This window comes from Myripristis murdjan, chromosome 6, assembly GCF_902150065.1.
Source record: "Myripristis murdjan chromosome 6, fMyrMur1.1, whole genome shotgun sequence".
NCBI lineage: Eukaryota > Metazoa > Chordata > Actinopteri > Holocentriformes > Holocentridae > Myripristis > Myripristis murdjan.
Genome location: NC_043985.1, coordinates 32,409,578 through 32,427,762, shown reverse-complemented (window position 1 = coordinate 32,427,762; position 18,185 = coordinate 32,409,578). Strand labels below are relative to the sequence as shown.

Sequence of the window (18,185 nt, the reverse complement as noted above, 5' to 3'; positions counted from 1 at the left end):
CTCCACCGGTGAATCACAACTGTCTGCTGCTCCTCCTCCTGCACGGAGAACACCGGAGAGAGAGAGAGAGGGAGAGAGAGAGAGAGAGGAGAGGGAGAGAGAAGAGAGAGAGAGAGAAAGAGATGGAGACAGAAAGGGAGAAAGGGAGACAGGGAGGGAGAGAGGGAGAGAGAGAGAGAGGGAGGGGGAGGAGAAGTGAGAGAGAGAGAGAAAGAGACAGGGAAAGGGAGAGAGGGAGAAAGAGGGAGAGAGAGAGAGAGAAAGACAGACAGAAAGGGAGAAATGGAGGGAGAAATGGAGGGAGAGAGACATAGAGACAATGAGACAGAGAAAGGGAGAGAGGGAAAGAGAGAGAAAGGGAGGGAGAGAGGGAGAGAGAGAGGGAGATCAATAGAGGATTTACCCAGAGGGGGGGGGATGTGTGTGTTGGTGCCCTCCCAAAAAAATAGAAAATTAAAAATTAAAAAAAAAAAAAAACAGAGAAGAAGAAGAAGAAGAAGAAGAAGAAAGGAGAACAACTGGAAACTGAGAGGGAGCGGTGTGTGTGTGTGTGTGTGTGTGTGTGTGTGTGCATGTGTGTGTGTGTGTGTGTGTGAGACAGGGGAGTACATGAGAGTGTGCGTCTGTGTGTTAGAGTGGTATGTGTGTAATTAATGGGGGGCAGCACGGGGAGGTGTGTGTGTGTGTGTGTGTGTGTGTGTGTGTGTGATTGTATCCAACAATAATCAATAACCGAGGCCATTCCCGCTCTGTCTGTGCCTGCTGAGGCTGTGATGTCATCATGATGATGTCACACGGTGGGCGGCGCCCTGCTGCTGCTTCATTCGGACACGCCGCTCGTTACGAAGCTGCGAGGGGCGGGGCAAAGCGTTTAAAGGAAGTGTGGGCGGAGCTAGCGGCTGCTGAGTGAAGCTTCACTGGCTCCTCATCAAAGGTGGTTATTATTTTTTTATTTTAATTGTGAATTTTATGGCTCTGGGAGTTCCAGCGGCGCTTGGCCTCCCCGTGTTTGACGCAGCACCGCGGCCTCGACATGCAGCCATAAAGCTCAGAGGCTGCTTTTATTTTGGGTTTCAGATTTGTTTAATATAAAAAATTGTTTGTGGAAAATTGTTTTATGTTTGTTTTATGTTTTTCTATTCAATAATACAGGCAGTTCATATTGATATAAATCTCAACATGGACTGGTTGTACATTAAATCGGCCCATATAATTCAGGGTGTCACGGCTTCGTCGTCCAAATCTGCTGTATTTTCTGTTTGGTGATGCGTTTCATGACACCACGTTGTAAATTCTGTCATGAAGGATGGTGAAGAGAAATACTGAGAAAACATATTTTCACTTGTGACGGCGGCTCCGTCTGCCGCTGCCGTCTGAGTTTACCGTCCTGCTCGCTTCTGCAGAAATGACATCCGATGTGAATGTGAAGTCTCCCGTTTACCAGATTCCATGTGAACGCATCGTTACTCCTGTTTATTTTGTTTATCTATTTATGGTTTATTTGATCGGGATCGACACAAAGCACACAGACACACTGACAGCAGCTCTCCAACGCACGGAGCACGGTGTGTGTGGTGGACGCTAATGTGCAGCACTGCTCTAATCTGTAGAAAGACTTTTGTCAAAGTAAGAGATTATAATAATAATAATAATAATAATAATAATAATAAAAAAAGAATAGAAGGTGAACTGATTACAGCAAAATATGATCAAACACACATTTTCACACACGTTTTCAGATTTGTTTAATATATTAAAAAAAAAAAAAAAAAAATACACTGAAACGTCCAGAGTCACTTTGGCCTTTGGTTCAGACGACCAGCTCCAATCTGTTTACTGTCAGACTGAATCCAGACTGATTTTAGAAAATCTGCACACCCAAAATCACACATGAATTCAGATTGAAACCACATTTGCAGGTTTGAAATGTCTCGGATCTCAGACTGTCTGCTGTCAGTCCTCTCCTCATGACACAGAGAAGCTTCTGTATCCAACTGAATGAATGACATTTGCTGTGTTGTCACGGTGGCCGTCGGGCAGAAAATCACTCTGGTTAGTGGACGATGATATAATCTATAATACACTTTATCACTCCCTCGAGGGAAATAGTCCCCCCCCCCCCCCCCCCCCCCCCCCCCCCCCACCACCCTGCCTCCACAGGGAGGTCAGAGGTCACAGGAATGGTTTTATAGTCCAGTGACCTTTTCCAAAGTCAAGGCCATAAAGGTTTGGATTGAATGAATAGAAAGAAGTTTAGTTAAAGTGGCATTTACCTTCAGTGTGAAATCAATACTGAGCTCTGCCTCAGGGGAATCTGATTTTATTTTTGTTTTAGCTGTCAGTGGAGAAACTGCAGGTAAGTCCATCAAGGAGACACTCAGACACAGTGGACGGTGAAGTGAACGCACATCAGATGTGATACGACCCCCCCGCTGGAGGGAGGTCTGCTCCACCCCGTCTTTCTGCTGGAGAGGCTCGTTTTTCGTTTCTTTGACCAATCACAGTCATCTTGGGCGGCGTTAAGAAAAAACGGTGACGTGCAGACAGCGGGACGGTCTACGTCTACGTCCTGTGAGTCCACATATTAAACAGACTCCTGATATTCAGAACTGCCTGTTCCACTGAAATGTCTGAAATGTTAATTTGGACTTGAACTCATTCATTTTAACTGTAAAAATGAAAAAATGTTGTGACTACTTATGGAAGAAAACAATCATATAAATTTTGACATGATTTTGTAAGCTTTAAAGGAACACTCCTACAACAGCATATCCATTTCGCGGCGTCCCCACACTGAGACCAGATGTTGGACACCATCTTCTCCTCTGTGCGTCCAGTGGCTCAGTGCCAGTGTGTAGCATTTCCTGTTAGCTTAGCATAAAGACTTGAAGTCTATGGGAGTCGTTAGCCTGGCTCTGTCATAGTGAAAAAACCTGTGGACGCTCATGACGGTCATTATTCAGAAATATCAGGATGGAGAGCGCCTTCATTGACCAATTAGATTCAAGTATTTAACACATTAAAATGTCCATTAAATGCTCCTTCAGATGGAGTTTTTTTTTTCTTATTCAACCTCCATCACCTACCGACCAAATTATGAAACAACACATCAGTATGTTTTGGAGCGGGTTAAACAGTGACCTTGGTGTGTGTGTGTGTGTGTGTGTGTGTGTGTGTGTGTGTGTGTGTGTGTGTGTGTGTGTGTGTGTGTGTGTGTGTCGGGGCAGGGGGTGCTGGACCGTCTTGTTGATGTCGGCTGGCTGTCGTCCTGCTTTCTCTCAGATTGTCCTTGTCCTTGTGTACTGAGCAGCGTGTGTGTGTGTGTGTGTGTGTTTTATGATGTGCAATGTGTCAAATGTACTGATTGTACAGTATTTTGTTTTATGATCATATCATTTGTTACAATATGTCGTTTTATGATCTGTATTTAGACACTTATTGCACTTCAGTGTTTATTCTTGTATTCATTTCTTACTTGCTCTTTTATGCAAAGCCTCTTAAAATCTTGGCTAAACACTGCTGATGAAAATGAGTCAACCTCGGCACATTTATATTTCAAAACTGATCAATGTCCCAGAAAGACAAACTGATAAACAAAAAATATAAACAGTGGCAGGTTTCTGGTACGGTTTACAGTGGCCTGTAATGGCCAAGAATCATGAGTTGAGTTTCCAGAAGGTTTTGTTGTTGTTGTTGTTGTTGTTGTTGGTCGGTCTCCTGTGCAGGGCGGCTCTGAGCTCCAGCCTCGGCTAAACAGCATCACTGAACAAGCAGCAGCAGCCTCTCCAAGACCGGGACAGAATTTAAACATCCTCACACTCCCTGTGGTCAATATTTAACCCAGAAACCCTCCCGACGCTGCTGCTGAACATCTACACGTGTTCTGGACATGTTTCCTCAGCCCCATCAGCCTGCAGGGCTCTGGATTTATTTTATAAGGTCCCACAGATTCAGCAGGAATAACATCCTCCACTGCAATATGACGGTAAAATCAGATTTTTCTTTTTTCCCCAGTAAAAAAAATGGACCTTTCACCACAGCTGATTGCTTGCTAATGCTTGTTGTACTCCTTTTGTTGATGCTCAGCCCTGCAGCTTCTCTGAATCTGACCTGAACCTCCACATCAGCTGACAGCGTGAAGATCAGGGCGCGTCCGGGGGTTTGATTCCCCCACGCCGCCGTCCTCTGCAGAAGTCTGAGCTGAAGCCTTTAACGGAGCACAAGCGCCTCATTATTCTCAGCCTCTTTTGTTCTGTGGACATCCAGTTTAGGTTTCTGCCAATTATTTTTACAATGCATGCGGCAGGTAATTTGATTTTCAGATGTGAAGCAGCTGTGTGAGCGGTGATGAGCCGCGAGCCACAGGTCTGCTCCGTCCGGACGTGGAGGAGGAACTCAGCAGCAGATCCCCTCCTGCTCATTTTGAGAGGAAAACCCAGGCCGACTGTGTGCAGACGTGAACAGGAGCCTGAGCTGTTGGACCGTCTTAAACAAACACAGACACTGATGAAGATGATGATGATGATGATGAGCATGAATATGATGAAGAACCTCTCGTGGTTGAGTTCATTTAAAACCTCTGAAAAATGTTTACTGTTTAATGTTCACTGTCTAGCTCGCTCGACCACCGCTGCTCTCTCTCTCTCTCTTTTCTTATTCTACTTTGCTGATCCACTGAATATTTTTTTTTTTTAATCTCGTTATCGGCATGTTTGCTCCGATCATGCGTGGAAAAAAAAAATCCAGGATGTGCTTTGTGTTTATGGGACATGTTGTGCTGAGTTTCTAAAAGACACTGCTGATGAAGAAACTCGACAGAGCACACACACACACACACACACACACACACACACGAGAGAAAAACACTGTAAGAAGAAGTGTAAGTGGCTGATGTCACCTGTCAACACACGGGGGTCAAAACAGCGTGAGGCTTCAGGACTGTAAAAAAGGACGTGTGAAACAGCCGACACTGAGCGGTGTGTGTGTGTGTGTGTGTGTGTGTATGTGAGAGAGAAAGAGACTTCAGTAGTAATTTTGAATTTTGCTTTTTTAATTCATACTCAGTTTCTGTTGAAAGTCATGACTTCACACACACAGAGAACAAAAAACAAAACAAAAACAAAAAAAAAAAAAAAACAGCTGCAGCCCAGACTTTGGGAGTTTCACTGTATATTTTCTGCACTGTGTCGTATTATATTAGAATCATAGAGTAATTTAATGTGTCATTTGAAAAGCGTGTGATAATACAAAGAGCTGCTGAGTCTCTCCTGGGTTGTGGTCGGCACACAGCCTGTGGTCTGGACGGGGTGAGGGACACCTGGTGGAGGTCTGTGCTCCTCTACCTGTGGATGAAGCGGCTCTGACGTCCAGGTGAGTCAGCAGCTCAGAGCAAAGCAGGGTTGCCAAGTCCGCGTTTTTTCCGCCAAATTGGGCTCCTTTTTAAGTGTTGCCGTGGGTAACAAATTTTGTCCGCGGGTTGGGCTTGGGCAGACATGAATAAAGATTCATATTTTGAATGACTAATGTTTATGCGCAAATCCTGTCAAACTGTCTCTGGGCCAGATCAGCATATAAACTATCCACATATGTCACCTGCTCCACAGACAAATAACATGCCAATGCTGTGTGAGGCCACTCAGCACATGACCAATCACATCATCAGCACCACTCAGCTGAAGTAACGTATCCCATATTATATTTGAAGTTCTGATATACTGTAAATTAAATAGGTGAAAGAATTGTTTCGGGAAATTGCCTTTAATGTTTATGGTGTTATTTTATAGATATTATAGTGCATTTTGCAATTATAGCAATGCTGTTGGACTTTAAAAGCAACATATATGGATTTTTATGGGCATATTTTGAGTTCTGGTATTGGGCTGATTTTGGGGCCCTTTTTATACCAGGTTGGGCGGGTTTTGGGCTGGTTTTGAGTTGCTGTTTGGCTGCTTTTGTCTCACAGACCTGGCAACCCTGGAGCAAAGCCTCCGGTCTCCATCAGGGTCGAAAGGTCACGACCTTCCTCCCGCTGCAAAAACATGCGAGGAGTCAACAAGTGAAAGTGAAAGAGGAGCTCCCGGTGTGGAGGCTCTGCTCCGCTGAACATGATACAAACTCCTGATTAATTTGCTAATTAGCTCTAAATAATGAGATCGTTTTGGTAATGACTCTCCCCATTAGAGACATTAGTGCTAATAAACAGCCTGTTCAGGGAGGAAACGGCAACTTTGGTGTAAAATATTCAGCCACTGACATTTTCAAGCCACACCGCTGCAGTCTTGGTGTGTTTCTCAGCTGCATGTGAAGTGGCACACGGGTCGTCTGTGTGTGGAGTGAGTTTGGTGTTTGCTGAAATTTGTTAAAACGCTGCGGTAGTGGACAAGAAATGCAAATGCAATGAGAATAAGCCACGTTCCTGACAGATTTTTTTTCTTAACGTGATGACAGAATATTATTCCCGTCCCGAAGCAGGCAGGTCTGTTTCCTGCCTCCCCTCTGCGGCTCAGCGTGCTCTGCAGTGATACTGGATTAATGAGCAGAAAAACAAAAATAAGAGCAGGCTATCTGCCGCTCGCAGGGTTAAGCTGAGTGCGCGTGAAAACCTCTTCAGTGGCAGAAAAATGTGAAAACCTGAGAACTGAAAATAACAAAGCGAAATGAAGCTGCTCTCCCAGGTTTTCACATTACAGATAATATCCAATATTCATCTCTGCAACTCTACTTAACGCTTTTACAGGCTGTAAGTGAGACTTTTGATTTTAGATCATTAGTGTGTCAGAATTTTAGTTATTTATTTATTTATCATCATGATTATTATTTTAATAGCTGCAGACTCTCTGGACGGTTTATTGATTGATTAGGAGCAGCAGGGATTTGCTCCGGCTTGAATCCTGATCTGTCAGCTCTGCAGGCCTCGGGACGGAGCGGCGAGTTAGCCTGCAGCGACACCTGGTGGACACATGGAGAACTGCACCCTCCACCTCCTTTTATTGAAATGAAATCACAGCAGCAAAAAAAAAAAAAACTGATCCTCCTCTGGTGGAAAGTGGCATTAAAGCAAAAATCCTCCTCTCATCATATTATCAGTCTACAGTTTTCAACACCTGCTGTTAGTTGTCATACATATTATACAGTAACACTGACCACAACTGGGACTTACACCCTTGTTAACACGACCTTTAGTATCTATTATTATTATTTATTTATATTACTTAATTTTTTTAATTATCGGTATTTATGGAAATTTCTCTCTCTGATGTTGACTACATTCCCTTAAGCTACTTCATCAAATTGAAGATCAGTAAAGGTGCATCTTATCTTAATTCACTGCTGCCTCGTCAATTTCTGCTTCACTTGCCTTTTGATGCCCCCAGCTAATAATATGATCAATGTACTCAAACCATTACACTCACTGGCTGTCAGAAAATGTTTGATCGTCTCATGTAAATCTAAAAGTTCTCTCCCTCTCTCTTTAAAGTTGCAGTCTGTAGTTTTGGGAGATGAGATTTCAACTCAACAAATTGTGGAAAAATCCCACAGCATCTGAAAATTTGCGTAACAAAACATTTTGCTCAGGATAAAAAACTGGGCCTGTGGGACACTGACAAGTCACCATTTTACTCTTGTTGTCTACAAGAGCAGGGCCAGAGGTTTTGTTTAGAAATATATTTACTGTTTAAAGCGTCTCAAAATTATTTTCTTTTAATATATGATACAATGAGATGGACCAATTCAAACAATTACACGATAGTAGCGGGCTTTGCAAATATAAACAATTATCTCTCTTAAAATTACAGTGCGCCTTTAACACACACACACACACACACACACACACACACACACACTACCAGCTTTTCCCACAGCCTGTTGCTGAACAGCCATCACATCTCTTTTTAATTTTCAAACAAAAGAAGCTGTAAGTGCCTCAGTGTGGCTGCCAGGCTGTAAAGTAGAATTTGTTCTTAATGACTTTTTTCTTAATTCTTAATTTTTTTTTCTCTGCTGTTTAAAACTGTTCATATTTCTATTTTTTATATATTCCTTGTTTATAGTGTATATATTGCTTGCTGCTATTTATCATCTGTTTATACTGTCAATTTGCACATTGCCCACATCTATGCACATTGTATACATCAATGCACAGTTTTTTTTTGTTTTTTTGCACATTGTTTTTTGCACATTGGTACTTAGATCTTTAGATCTCGAGTGTCATCTTTTATTCTTTATTTTTTATTTACTTAATCTTGTACTCTGTGGATACTGCTGAAAACTGTGAATTTCCTTCGGGATGAATAAAGTATCTATCTATCTATCTCTCCTGGTTAAATACTCGTTAAATAAAATGTAAAGAATAAGTGATGCTGAGGTTGTGCTTCTGACGAGGCAGAAGATGAAGCTGTCATTTATTCATGCAGCTGGCAGCTAAACTAATAAAGCACACGTGTTTCTGTTGTGTCATTTCCTCCGGTGTGTGTGTTCAACACACAGCCGCCGGGAGCGTGTGTGTGTGTGTGTTCATCTGTCACACCTCATTCATTCATCAACAGCAACGTCACTCTGCTCAGTGAGTTTATTACACAGGCCACTTGATTTTAATCCATTTACATACATGACTGATTAGAAAATATGTATTTATTTTTATACAAAAAAAAAAAAATCATATTTCACATGGTAACACTTCAGTTATTGATTAGTGGTTCAGTTCTGATCACTGTCTCACTGACTGGCACCTGGATACAGGAGGTACAGCCAGTAACCAGTCAGTCAGTAACCAGGCAGTCAGTCAGTGGGTCAGTCAGTAACCATTATCATTGTCATTAAAGCAACAGATCTGTCAGTGATTCAGTCAGTCAGTCAGTAACCAGTCAGTCAGTCGTTAGGGTAGCTGGCGGTCTTGGCATCCTGCAGCAGCGTGTTGGTGACTTCAACATCAGTCAGTGATTCAGTCAGTCACTCAGTAACCAGTCACTCAGTCAGTCAGTCAGTAAGTCGCTGGAGTAGCTGGCAGTCTTGGTGTCCTGCAGCAGCGTGTTGGTGACTTTGACATCAGTGATTCAATCAGTCAGTCAGTCAGTCAGTCAGTCAGCAAGCAGTCAGTCAGTAAGCAGTCAGTCAGTCAGTGATTCAGTCAGTCAGTCAGTAAGCAGTCAGTCAGTCAGTAAGCAGTCAGTCAGTCAGTGAGTCAGTCCGTCAGTCAGTCAGTCAGTCAGTCAGTGATTCAGTCAGTCAGTCAGTCAGCAGTCAGTCAGTCAGCAGTCAGTCAGCAGTCAGTCAGTAAGCAGTCAGCAGTCAGTCAGCAGTCAGTCAGTTAACAGTCAGCAGTCAGTCAGTCAGCAGTCAGTCAGTCAGTCAGTCAGTCAGTCAGTCAGTAAGCAGTCAGTCAGCAGTCAGTCAGTAAGCAGTCAGCAGTCAGTCAGTAAGCAGTCAGTCAGCAGTCAGTCAGTCAGCAGTCAGTCAGTAAGCAGTCAGTCAGTCAGTCAGTCAGTCAGTCAGCCAGTCAGCCAGTCAGTCAGTCAGTCAGCCAGTCAGCTGGCCAGCCGGTCGCTGAGGTAGCTGGCGGTCCTGGCGTCCTACAGCAGGCTGTTGGTGACTTTGACGTCAGTGATTCAGTCAGTCAGTCAGTCAGTCAGTCAGTCAGTCAGTCAGTCAGTCAGTCAGTCAGTCAGTCAGCAGTCAGTCAGTCAGTCAGTCAGCAGTCAGTCAGTCAGCAGTCAGTAAGCAGTCAGTCAGTCAGTCAGCAGTCAGTCAGTCAGCTGGCCAGCCGGTCGCTGAGGTAGCTGGCGGTCCTGGCGTCCTGCAGCAGGCTGTTGGTGACTTTGACGTCAGTGATTCAGTCAGTCAGTCAGTCAGTCAGTAAACAGTCAGTCAGCAGTCAGTCAGCAGTCAGTCAGCAGTCAGTCAGTCAGCTGGCCAGCCGGTCGCTGAGGTAGCTGGCGGTCCTGGCGTCCTGCAGCAGGCTGTTGGTGACTTTGACGTCAGTGATTCAGTCAGTCAGTCAGTCAGTCAGTCAGTCAGTCAGTCAGTCAGTCAGTAAGCAGTCAGTCAGTCAGTCAGTAAGCAGTCAGTCAGTCAGTCAGTCAGTCAGTCAGTCAGTCAGTCAGTCAGTCAGTCAGCTGGCCAGCCGGTCGCTGAGGTAGCTGGCGGTCCTGGCGTCCTGCAGCAGGCTGTTGGTGACTTTGACGTCAGTGATTCAGTCAGTCAGTCAGTCAGTCAGTCAGTCAGTCAGTCAGCAGTCAGTCAGTCAGTCAGTCAGCAGTCAGTCAGTCAGCAGTCAGTAAGCAGTCAGTCAGTCAGTCAGCAGTCAGTCAGTCAGCTGGCCAGCCGGTCGCTGAGGTAGCTGGCGGTCCTGGCGTCCTGCAGCAGGCTGTTGGTGACTTTGACGTCAGTGATTCAGTCAGTCAGTCAGTCAGTCAGTAAACAGTCAGTCAGCAGTCAGTCAGCAGTCAGTCAGCAGTCAGTCAGTCAGCTGGCCAGCCGGTCGCTGAGGTAGCTGGCGGTCCTGGCGTCCTGCAGCAGGCTGTTGGTGACTTTGACGTCAGTGATTCAGTCAGTCAGTCAGTCAGTCAGTCAGTCAGTCAGTCAGTAAGCAGTCAGTCAGTCAGTCAGTAAGCAGTCAGTCAGTCAGTCAGTAAGCAGTCAGTCAGTCAGTCAGTCAGTCAGTCAGTCAGTCAGTCAGTCAGTCAGTCAGCAGTCAGTCAGTCAGCTGGCCAGCCGGTCGCTGAGGTAGCTGGCGGTCCTGGCGTCCTGCAGCAGGCTGTTGGTGACGTCGTAGAGCTGCTGCTGGTAGGCCAGCCTGTAGTGGCTGTAGGCCTCGTCACAGAACGACAGCAGGCGCTTCACGTTGTGGCTGACGCTGCTGGAGGCCCGGGGGGCGCAGCCCAGCCTGCAGCACACACACACACACACACACACACACACACACACACACACACACACACACACATTAGAGTTTACACTAGATTACACTGGACTAGATTAGATTAGGCTGACTGGGACCTGGACTGTCTCACTTCTTGAAGACGTCCTCGAACAGGCTGGAGGTCAGCGGGCGGTGGCGCTTCAGCTCCTCCAGGTAAACAAAGTCTCCGTTCAGGATCACCTTCTGGTACAGGACCTCGGCCCAGTCCGGACTGTGGTCGTACGCCTCGGCCACCACGAACACCTGAGACACAAAACACCCACCGTCTGTCTGTCTGCGTGCAGAGCGACACGTCCAGACTGTCTGTCTGCCTGTCTGTCTGTCTGCAGGCCTGCTCTCCTGTGTCGCGTACCAGCATGCACCTCTGCAGTGTTAACTATCAGTGCATTGTGAATTGTGTTTGTGTTCTTGTGTCTGTGTGTTTATCAGGACCAGACGTCCTCACAAGCTCGGAGAGACAAATAAAATGAGAAGTGAACTTCTTTAAAGGAACGACAGGGACGTTTTCTCTTGTTATGACACTCAGTTTAACACTGATGCCTCTGTATGACCTACATAAGACAAAGAGACAATCGTGGTTATTCTAAACGTCCCCGGGTCCCTGCAAGTTCCCAAACTGCAGGTTCCTTGTTGCTGCTCTAATGGACAAGTTTAGGTTCAGGAGTTTGGTTTATAAGATTAGACTGAAGAGGAGGTTTGCAGTGGGATATGAGCTGGTAATTAGGGAATGAATGTGGTCAGTGAAGGTCCTGGTAAGTAGTATTGCAATAATGTAAATGTGTGTGTGTGTGTGTGTGTGTGTGTGTGTGTGTGTGTGTGTGTGAGACCTGGTAGCACCGCGGCAGAGCCACAATGGCGCCGAGCAGCTCCGCAGGTCGCAGGTTGATGACACGCTGATCTGAGCCCTGGTTCAGGAAGTGCAGCTGGAGAAGAACCAGCTTGGCCGTCCGAACACAGCGGCTGGCCTGACGCACACACGAGTCCTGAACGCACACACACACACACACACACACACACACACACACACACACACACACACACACACACACACACAGTTAACGTCTCCATGGACGGGGCGTTACTGGAGTCCAGTGCTGCAGTAGAACCAGCAGAACAGGATGAGACCTTGGAGTAGCTCTCTGCCGCGTCCTTCAGCAGGTTCAGCACCTTCTGCAGGGCGCTCTTCAGCTCAGGGGTCACCACTGTGAGGAGGAAACACACGACACTGAGCGACCTCAAACACACCAACACTCAGAGCACGACACCGCGTCAGGTCAGGCTGGACTGCAGGAGCACACGGCTCCAACACGACGAGAGGAAGACCTGAGGCCTGGACCTGCAGCTGGATCTGGGCTTAGCGAGGCCACTTCACTTTAACCCTGCTGGGTTTTCTGTACCATAAAGGTGGCTTACTTTTTATTGGGGTACGTTGCCGTGGTAACATACACTGAACACCTAACCTGTTCCGGAGCAGGTGAAGTTCAGGATAAGAGCTCAGAAGGTAGAAAAGCCCCACCCACTGACCAATCAGCTCTCTTGGAAAGTGGCCTGCCCATTGTGTGTACATGTATCCTGCTTGCTGCCTTCGTGGCCAGGCCTTGCTCGTAAAAGAGATTTTTTTTATCTCAAGCAATTTTTGCCGGGTAAAATAAAGGTTTAAATAAAAAATAAAAAGATATACTGAGTGCACTGAGCACTTTGAAGTCTGTTTTTATACTTATTTTTTATTTGCTCCCACGTTCTTTTTGCTCCCCTGAGGCTGCATCTGAAATAATAATAAGGCTGACATCACGTGCCATAACCACACATTTCATAAATACATAAATCTATGGAACACATAAAGGTTACTGTAGTCAGATCTACTCGTGCATGGTGGGGAAGTAAGATTGTAATCCCACTAATTTACGCATCGGCACAGTCGGCGATTTTTTTTCCCAGCATTCCTTGCGGCTCTTGGCAGCTGCAACTGTGTTGCTTTTTGCCTGGATGATGGATTTATATTCCTCGTATCTATTTCAGATTATTGTCTGCTCCTCCGTCGTAAAGTATGCGGCTCGGGTGGATTTTTCCATGTCTGCGATTGGTCGTCTGCAGCAAACTCCGCCCCTTTTCATGTGAGCGCACACAGATCTAGATTGGAAAAGCCTGGGTTCAGTTAGCGAGTTGATAACCGGCTTTATGGGACCGAAAATGTCTGGTTAAGTGAAGCCAGATAAGTAAGAGAAAGCCCGGGGATGATAATCCAGCTGCAGGGACAGGGCCCAGGTTCATGAGCTGCAGCATCACAACATGATCCTTCATCTTTCATCTCTGCAACATAATGAGCAGCTCACACTGTGACTGACAGCATAACCTGCTTTTTAGGCTGGAATAATAATAATTATACTATTTTATCTGTGAGACTTTTGATTTATGCAAAACCGTGTCATTTTTGAGGTCTTGGTAATCTACAGGATTAGTGAAAGGTGATGTGTGTGAGCGCTCATGAGGGGCCTTCATTTATCGTTATATGACTATTATTATATTATTACAGATTTTACAACGTATGCAGTCATTATTCCCACCCCAGGGCTGCGACTCGATGATCTTCAGCTGCGTCCTGGCTGCCATCTCGTGGTTTTCTCCGATCTCCCTCCTCATGCTGAAGCACAGCGCCACCATGTTGTGCTTCTCGCTGTCGGCAGGCAGGCAGCGCTTGATGTAATCCAGCAGAGCCGTCTTCAGGCTGGAGCTCTGCGACACACGGGATTAACACCCACTTAGCTGATTTAACACATGTTTAATGAACAAATGCTGCTGACCCGAGTTTAACGTGGAATTATCAGGGGTTGATATGGGAAAAAAACATGGGATTAAATGAGATTAACATGAGTTTACCTTGAAATCAACATGTAATTAACTTGGTTTCCCTATAATAACGTGCTACATTGAGAACAATATGGGTTTAATGTGATGTTAATGCAGTGTTAACATGGGACTAACATGAGATTAGCGTGTGTGTGTGTGGTTTACCTGTCCTCTGTCAGTATCTACTTTCTTCCTCAGTAAAATCTCAAAGCGATGGTTCTGATGCAGCAGGTCGAAGATGTACGTCATCTCATTGTACCTGCCGATGCCTGTCAGCAGACGCACCTACACACACACACACACACACACACACACACAAACCAAAGAGCCATCATTTTATTTTCATTCCACCAAAATGAGATTACAGGATTATCGGTATCGGCTGCAAACATGGCCACGGTGTGGTGGGCGGGGCTTACCAGCAGACCGTACTGCTCGCTGGGGGCCAGGTGGGCGTGGCTGATGTGACGGGCGACCTGCAGCACCCTGACGATGCCCTCCATGTTGCAGGTGAGACTGAAACAGTCATGAGCCACGATCAGCAGCTCCACGACTGCAGGACAGAGGAGAGAGAGGCTTCGACTCACTTCATACAAACACAATCGATTTCTGAATTTAAACTGAAGACATTTAAAGTAAAGATATTTTTGTCTGCGTGTATGTGTGTGTGTGTGTGTGTGTGTGTGTGTGTGTGTGTGTGTGTGTGCATGTCGTACTGCAGCTCAGGTCTCTCAGTGGAACAGAGCTGAGGTTCTCCAGCAGTTTGACTCCGACCAGGTTCGGGTCGTCACACAGTTTGATGAGCTGCATCAGCGAGTCCCTGCCCTCCGACGGCCTGAACACCTGCCTCTCTGCTGCACACACACACACACACACACACACAGAGGGAGATCATATCAGTTAGCTTTAAGGAATGCACACCTGATGACAGCTGGATTTGGGGAAACAAACACCGTCATAGTTCTGACACCATGTCGTCCTCAAATCTCTGACAAACTGTCACTTTGCTGCATCACAAACCAAAGAAATATGGAGGTGAAGATGCAGTATTTTTTTTCCTTTGCTGGTAACCAAAAAAAAAAAAAAAAAACTGACTCTCACACATTTTCAGATCATCGACAGAAAACAAAGCAGCAGCGGCTTGAAAATCAGTCAAAATGCAAACTGCAGCTTTAATCTGAATTACTTGTGTTGTGGAACCCAGCCCATAGAGTTAAATGGAAGGTCAATTTTGTATTTGAAATAAAAAAAAATCAAAACACCACAGCTGTCAAAATATAAATCTACACTCATTTTAGGTCTCTGTGATGGCCGATTTGTCGCTGAAATAAATGAAGACGAAATGAAGAAATGAAGAATGAAGACTTTTAAAAACAGAACTTAAGTTGTAAAAGTCTTAAAGGTCAATCGATTCTGGAGTAAGAGAGAAAACAAACACGAGGGCACCTGGAGGGTTGAGATATTTTAAAATTCAGACCAGCCGCCGACTGGCTGCAGCGTGAGGCCTGCAGAGTTACAGGCCTTGAGTAAAACCAGACCATGTGATGTTTTCAGAGTTTCTGCGGCCCGAGGGAGGCCTGATCTCACCAGGCGGCGGCGGCTCCTGGCCCGAGGCGAGCAGCGCCTGGACCACGGCGGAGGACACCAGCTGGGCCACGCTGTCCGCACACAGAGCCTGACCTCGGATGAAGGCCTGGGCTTTCTTGAAGCGCTCCGGCTGCTCGGACAGCAGCAGCTTCTCCAGCACCGAGCGAGGCTCCTCCCTGCAGATCTGACCGAACGAACACTGCAGCTCCTGGGCAGGACGAGGAAAACACCATGTGACACAGCACCGATTTTTAATTGCTCCCTTGTATTTGCTGTATTATCATCTCTACATTTACGATGCTGAATCTTATCATGCTGCTCCAAAATTTACCCTCAAGGATGGAGGGATGCACGGATATTCATGGATACTTCTATTTCATTTTAAAGAACCAATGAGGAAAATGTTTCATTTACAACAGCGTCAAGTTACAGATAAAACACAATGAAACAGTATTATGCCATATAACATAAAGAGAGACAACATTAGCTAAGACACTAAAAGCCGCATCTAAATAAAATACTCGTCACTGGACAGAGAACAGACCATCATTCGGTACCTTGGAGAGCTGGTAGAGGCCGAGGACTTGCTTGCAGTAGTTGTTGCCGTGGCGACACTGGTTCACCAGAGCCTGGAGCTGAACGACAACTTGGTCGTCGGGCGGAGGGAGCATCACGAAGGACGACAAACTGCTGAGCGAGGAGGCTGGAGGAGGTGGAGAAGGAGAGAAAATCCAATATTTAGTGCGTCTTTGGAAAATATCAACCACAACTTCCTGACTAATACAATCACCTGTGGTGTTCCTCAGGGTTCCCTTTAAGGTCCCCTCCTTTTCTCTATCTACAATTTTTTTTTTTACTGCTGTCTTTTTCTCCTGTGTTGTCTTGTCTGTGTCTCTGCGTGTTGTGATGTAGTCTGTAACGTTTGTTTGTTTTTACACTAATAATGCTGCCATTATTAGTAATATTATTATTGTTGCCTAACAGAGAGGCGGAGAGACGGAGATGCAAGTCACTGCCAAATTGAGTCATCCATCCTCAGTGTGAAAACAGAAAACAGTCACAGTCAGTCGGCTAATTAGCTCTCCAGTGTAATCCAACGACACAAATGATGTTTTCACGGGAAATGAGATTTTAACGACTTATCAGCTGGCAGAATTACCCATGATGCATGTCTCCAATAATAACAAGGGTCTCCAAACTGGGTGGCAGATTGGTTTTGGTGCTGCATATAGAATCTGTATCCCAGTTTCACCTTCACAGCTGTTTCTTTTGCTATAATCTTGTCTCTAGGCCTTTTGCTGGTCTCGACCAACTCTGCTGTATAAACTGCACAACAAAAATTATGGATACCATTATTACATGACCTTTCCTTGTTGGTATAACCGCTTTATCACATTTTACCCTTTGCATTGTTCATATCCTGCCTCCATCTTGACAGGGATGTCAGTTTATGCTGCTGTCCACTTACTTTCTTAAATGAACATGTTTCTACATCTGTTATTTGAGAGCTCTCTGTAAGTTTTCTTGTTGAAAAGCACTGTACAAATAAAGTTATGACCATTACTATAGTTATTAGTGCATCAAAGGCCTCATGTGGTCAGGCTTTGGGTTGCCTGGACATTTGGACCTGAACATCTGGACTCGTATGTCTGTGTGATGTCCTTATTAAATTCCAAGTAAGAACTAGTTGGATTCAAGCTGGTGATTTACTCATTTGATTTGATTTGTAAAGCCTTAGTCTTTTTTTACACAGTTGCACAAAACTAAGAAATGTGAAGCTGTTCCCAGTCAAAAAGCTCTTGAGGGTCGAGGCTATCGGCTAGAGGGAAGCTTACAGCTCGCAATGCTCTTCCGGCCTTCTGACGTCACTTCCTCTGGTTGAGGGTTCAACTCCCCAGAGGCCAGCGCCCGGCAGCGCAGCACCACCCACAGGTCTGGGTGGTACAGGGAGAAGTAGCGGCAGACCCGGCTGGCCTCATGGATGCTGCCGTCATCCAGCAGCTGACCAACCAGAGCAGCCAGCACCTTCCTTTCCTCTGCGCCCAGAGGAGCCGAGTCGCTGCTCGCCTCCTGCTCGCCGGGGCCGGGGAGGCCCTCCAGGCTGAGGCGTGCGTCCTCGTTAAGGGCAGAGATGTTGGAGAAGGAGAACTCCTTGACCAGCGCCTCATATGAGCTGGTTTCGGGCGTGACGGCGGGCGGCGGCAGGTTGAAGACGCTCTCCTTCTCCATGGCGTCCCGCAGGATGTGCTGCCGCACCCGGCTGGTCCACAGCTGCTTCTCCAGGCTCTCCAGCTGGACCAGGGGAGCCGGGCAGAGCAGGGAGAGCCAGTGAGCGGCCAGCCCGAGGAGGAGGCACCTCTCCTGGATGCCCAGCAGCTCGGCCTGGGAGTCTCCCGGTGGCTGGGAATCGGCCGTCCCGGTTTCAGCCTGGGACAGGAAGAACTGCGAGGCTGACTCTGGATCAGTGCTGTCGGCCTTCAGCTGCTCGTGACATTTCCTCCAGAAACCGACTCGCGTCTCCAACCTCCCCCACTGCCGCTTGGCCCTCTGGGAGTTCACTTCCTGGAGCAGCTACATAGAACAAAGACAAAACACACAATCCCTCCTGTCTCAATCATCAAACATGGCAACCAAGGTTTTTTCTTTTCTTTCTTTTTTTTTTTTTAAATCTGTAAGACTGTCACTGAGAAGGATAGGAGCAGTGACAATCTATAATCTAAAATCTAATATGTATCTAAAGTAGAAATTATATTTACTGTCTTCTGAGCTGACAATAGCGACGACTAGTTTTAATCTTATAATAATATAATCTAAATTATATAATCTATAATGA

General features: G+C 46.0%; 1 protein-coding gene across 2 annotated transcripts in view; it reads right to left on the bottom strand.

Moving 5' to 3' along the window:
- Positions 1-9,640: 9,640 nt before the first annotated feature.
- spg11 (SPG11 vesicle trafficking associated, spatacsin) overlaps positions 9,641-18,185 on the bottom strand; it is a 44,067-nt gene continuing 35,522 nt past the window's right edge. The window contains exons 30-40 of one of the 2 annotated variants that reach the window (XM_030053205.1): positions 17,188-17,923; positions 15,910-16,055; positions 15,353-15,560; positions 14,482-14,619; positions 14,185-14,318; positions 13,931-14,050; positions 13,483-13,651; positions 12,044-12,120; positions 11,746-11,901; positions 11,010-11,161; positions 9,641-10,882 (exon numbers count right to left, since the gene is read on the bottom strand). In XM_030053205.1, coding sequence (XP_029909065.1) covers positions 10,699-10,882; positions 11,010-11,161; positions 11,746-11,901; positions 12,044-12,120; positions 13,483-13,651; positions 13,931-14,050; positions 14,185-14,318; positions 14,482-14,619; positions 15,353-15,560; positions 15,910-16,055; positions 17,188-17,923 — 2,220 coding nt within the window. In that variant the 3' untranslated portion in view covers positions 9,641-10,698. The remainder of the gene's footprint in view (positions 10,883-11,009; positions 11,162-11,745; positions 11,902-12,043; positions 12,121-13,482; positions 13,652-13,930; positions 14,051-14,184; positions 14,319-14,481; positions 14,620-15,352; positions 15,561-15,909; positions 16,056-17,187; positions 17,924-18,185) is intronic. The other variant, XM_030053206.1, reaches the window with a different exon arrangement.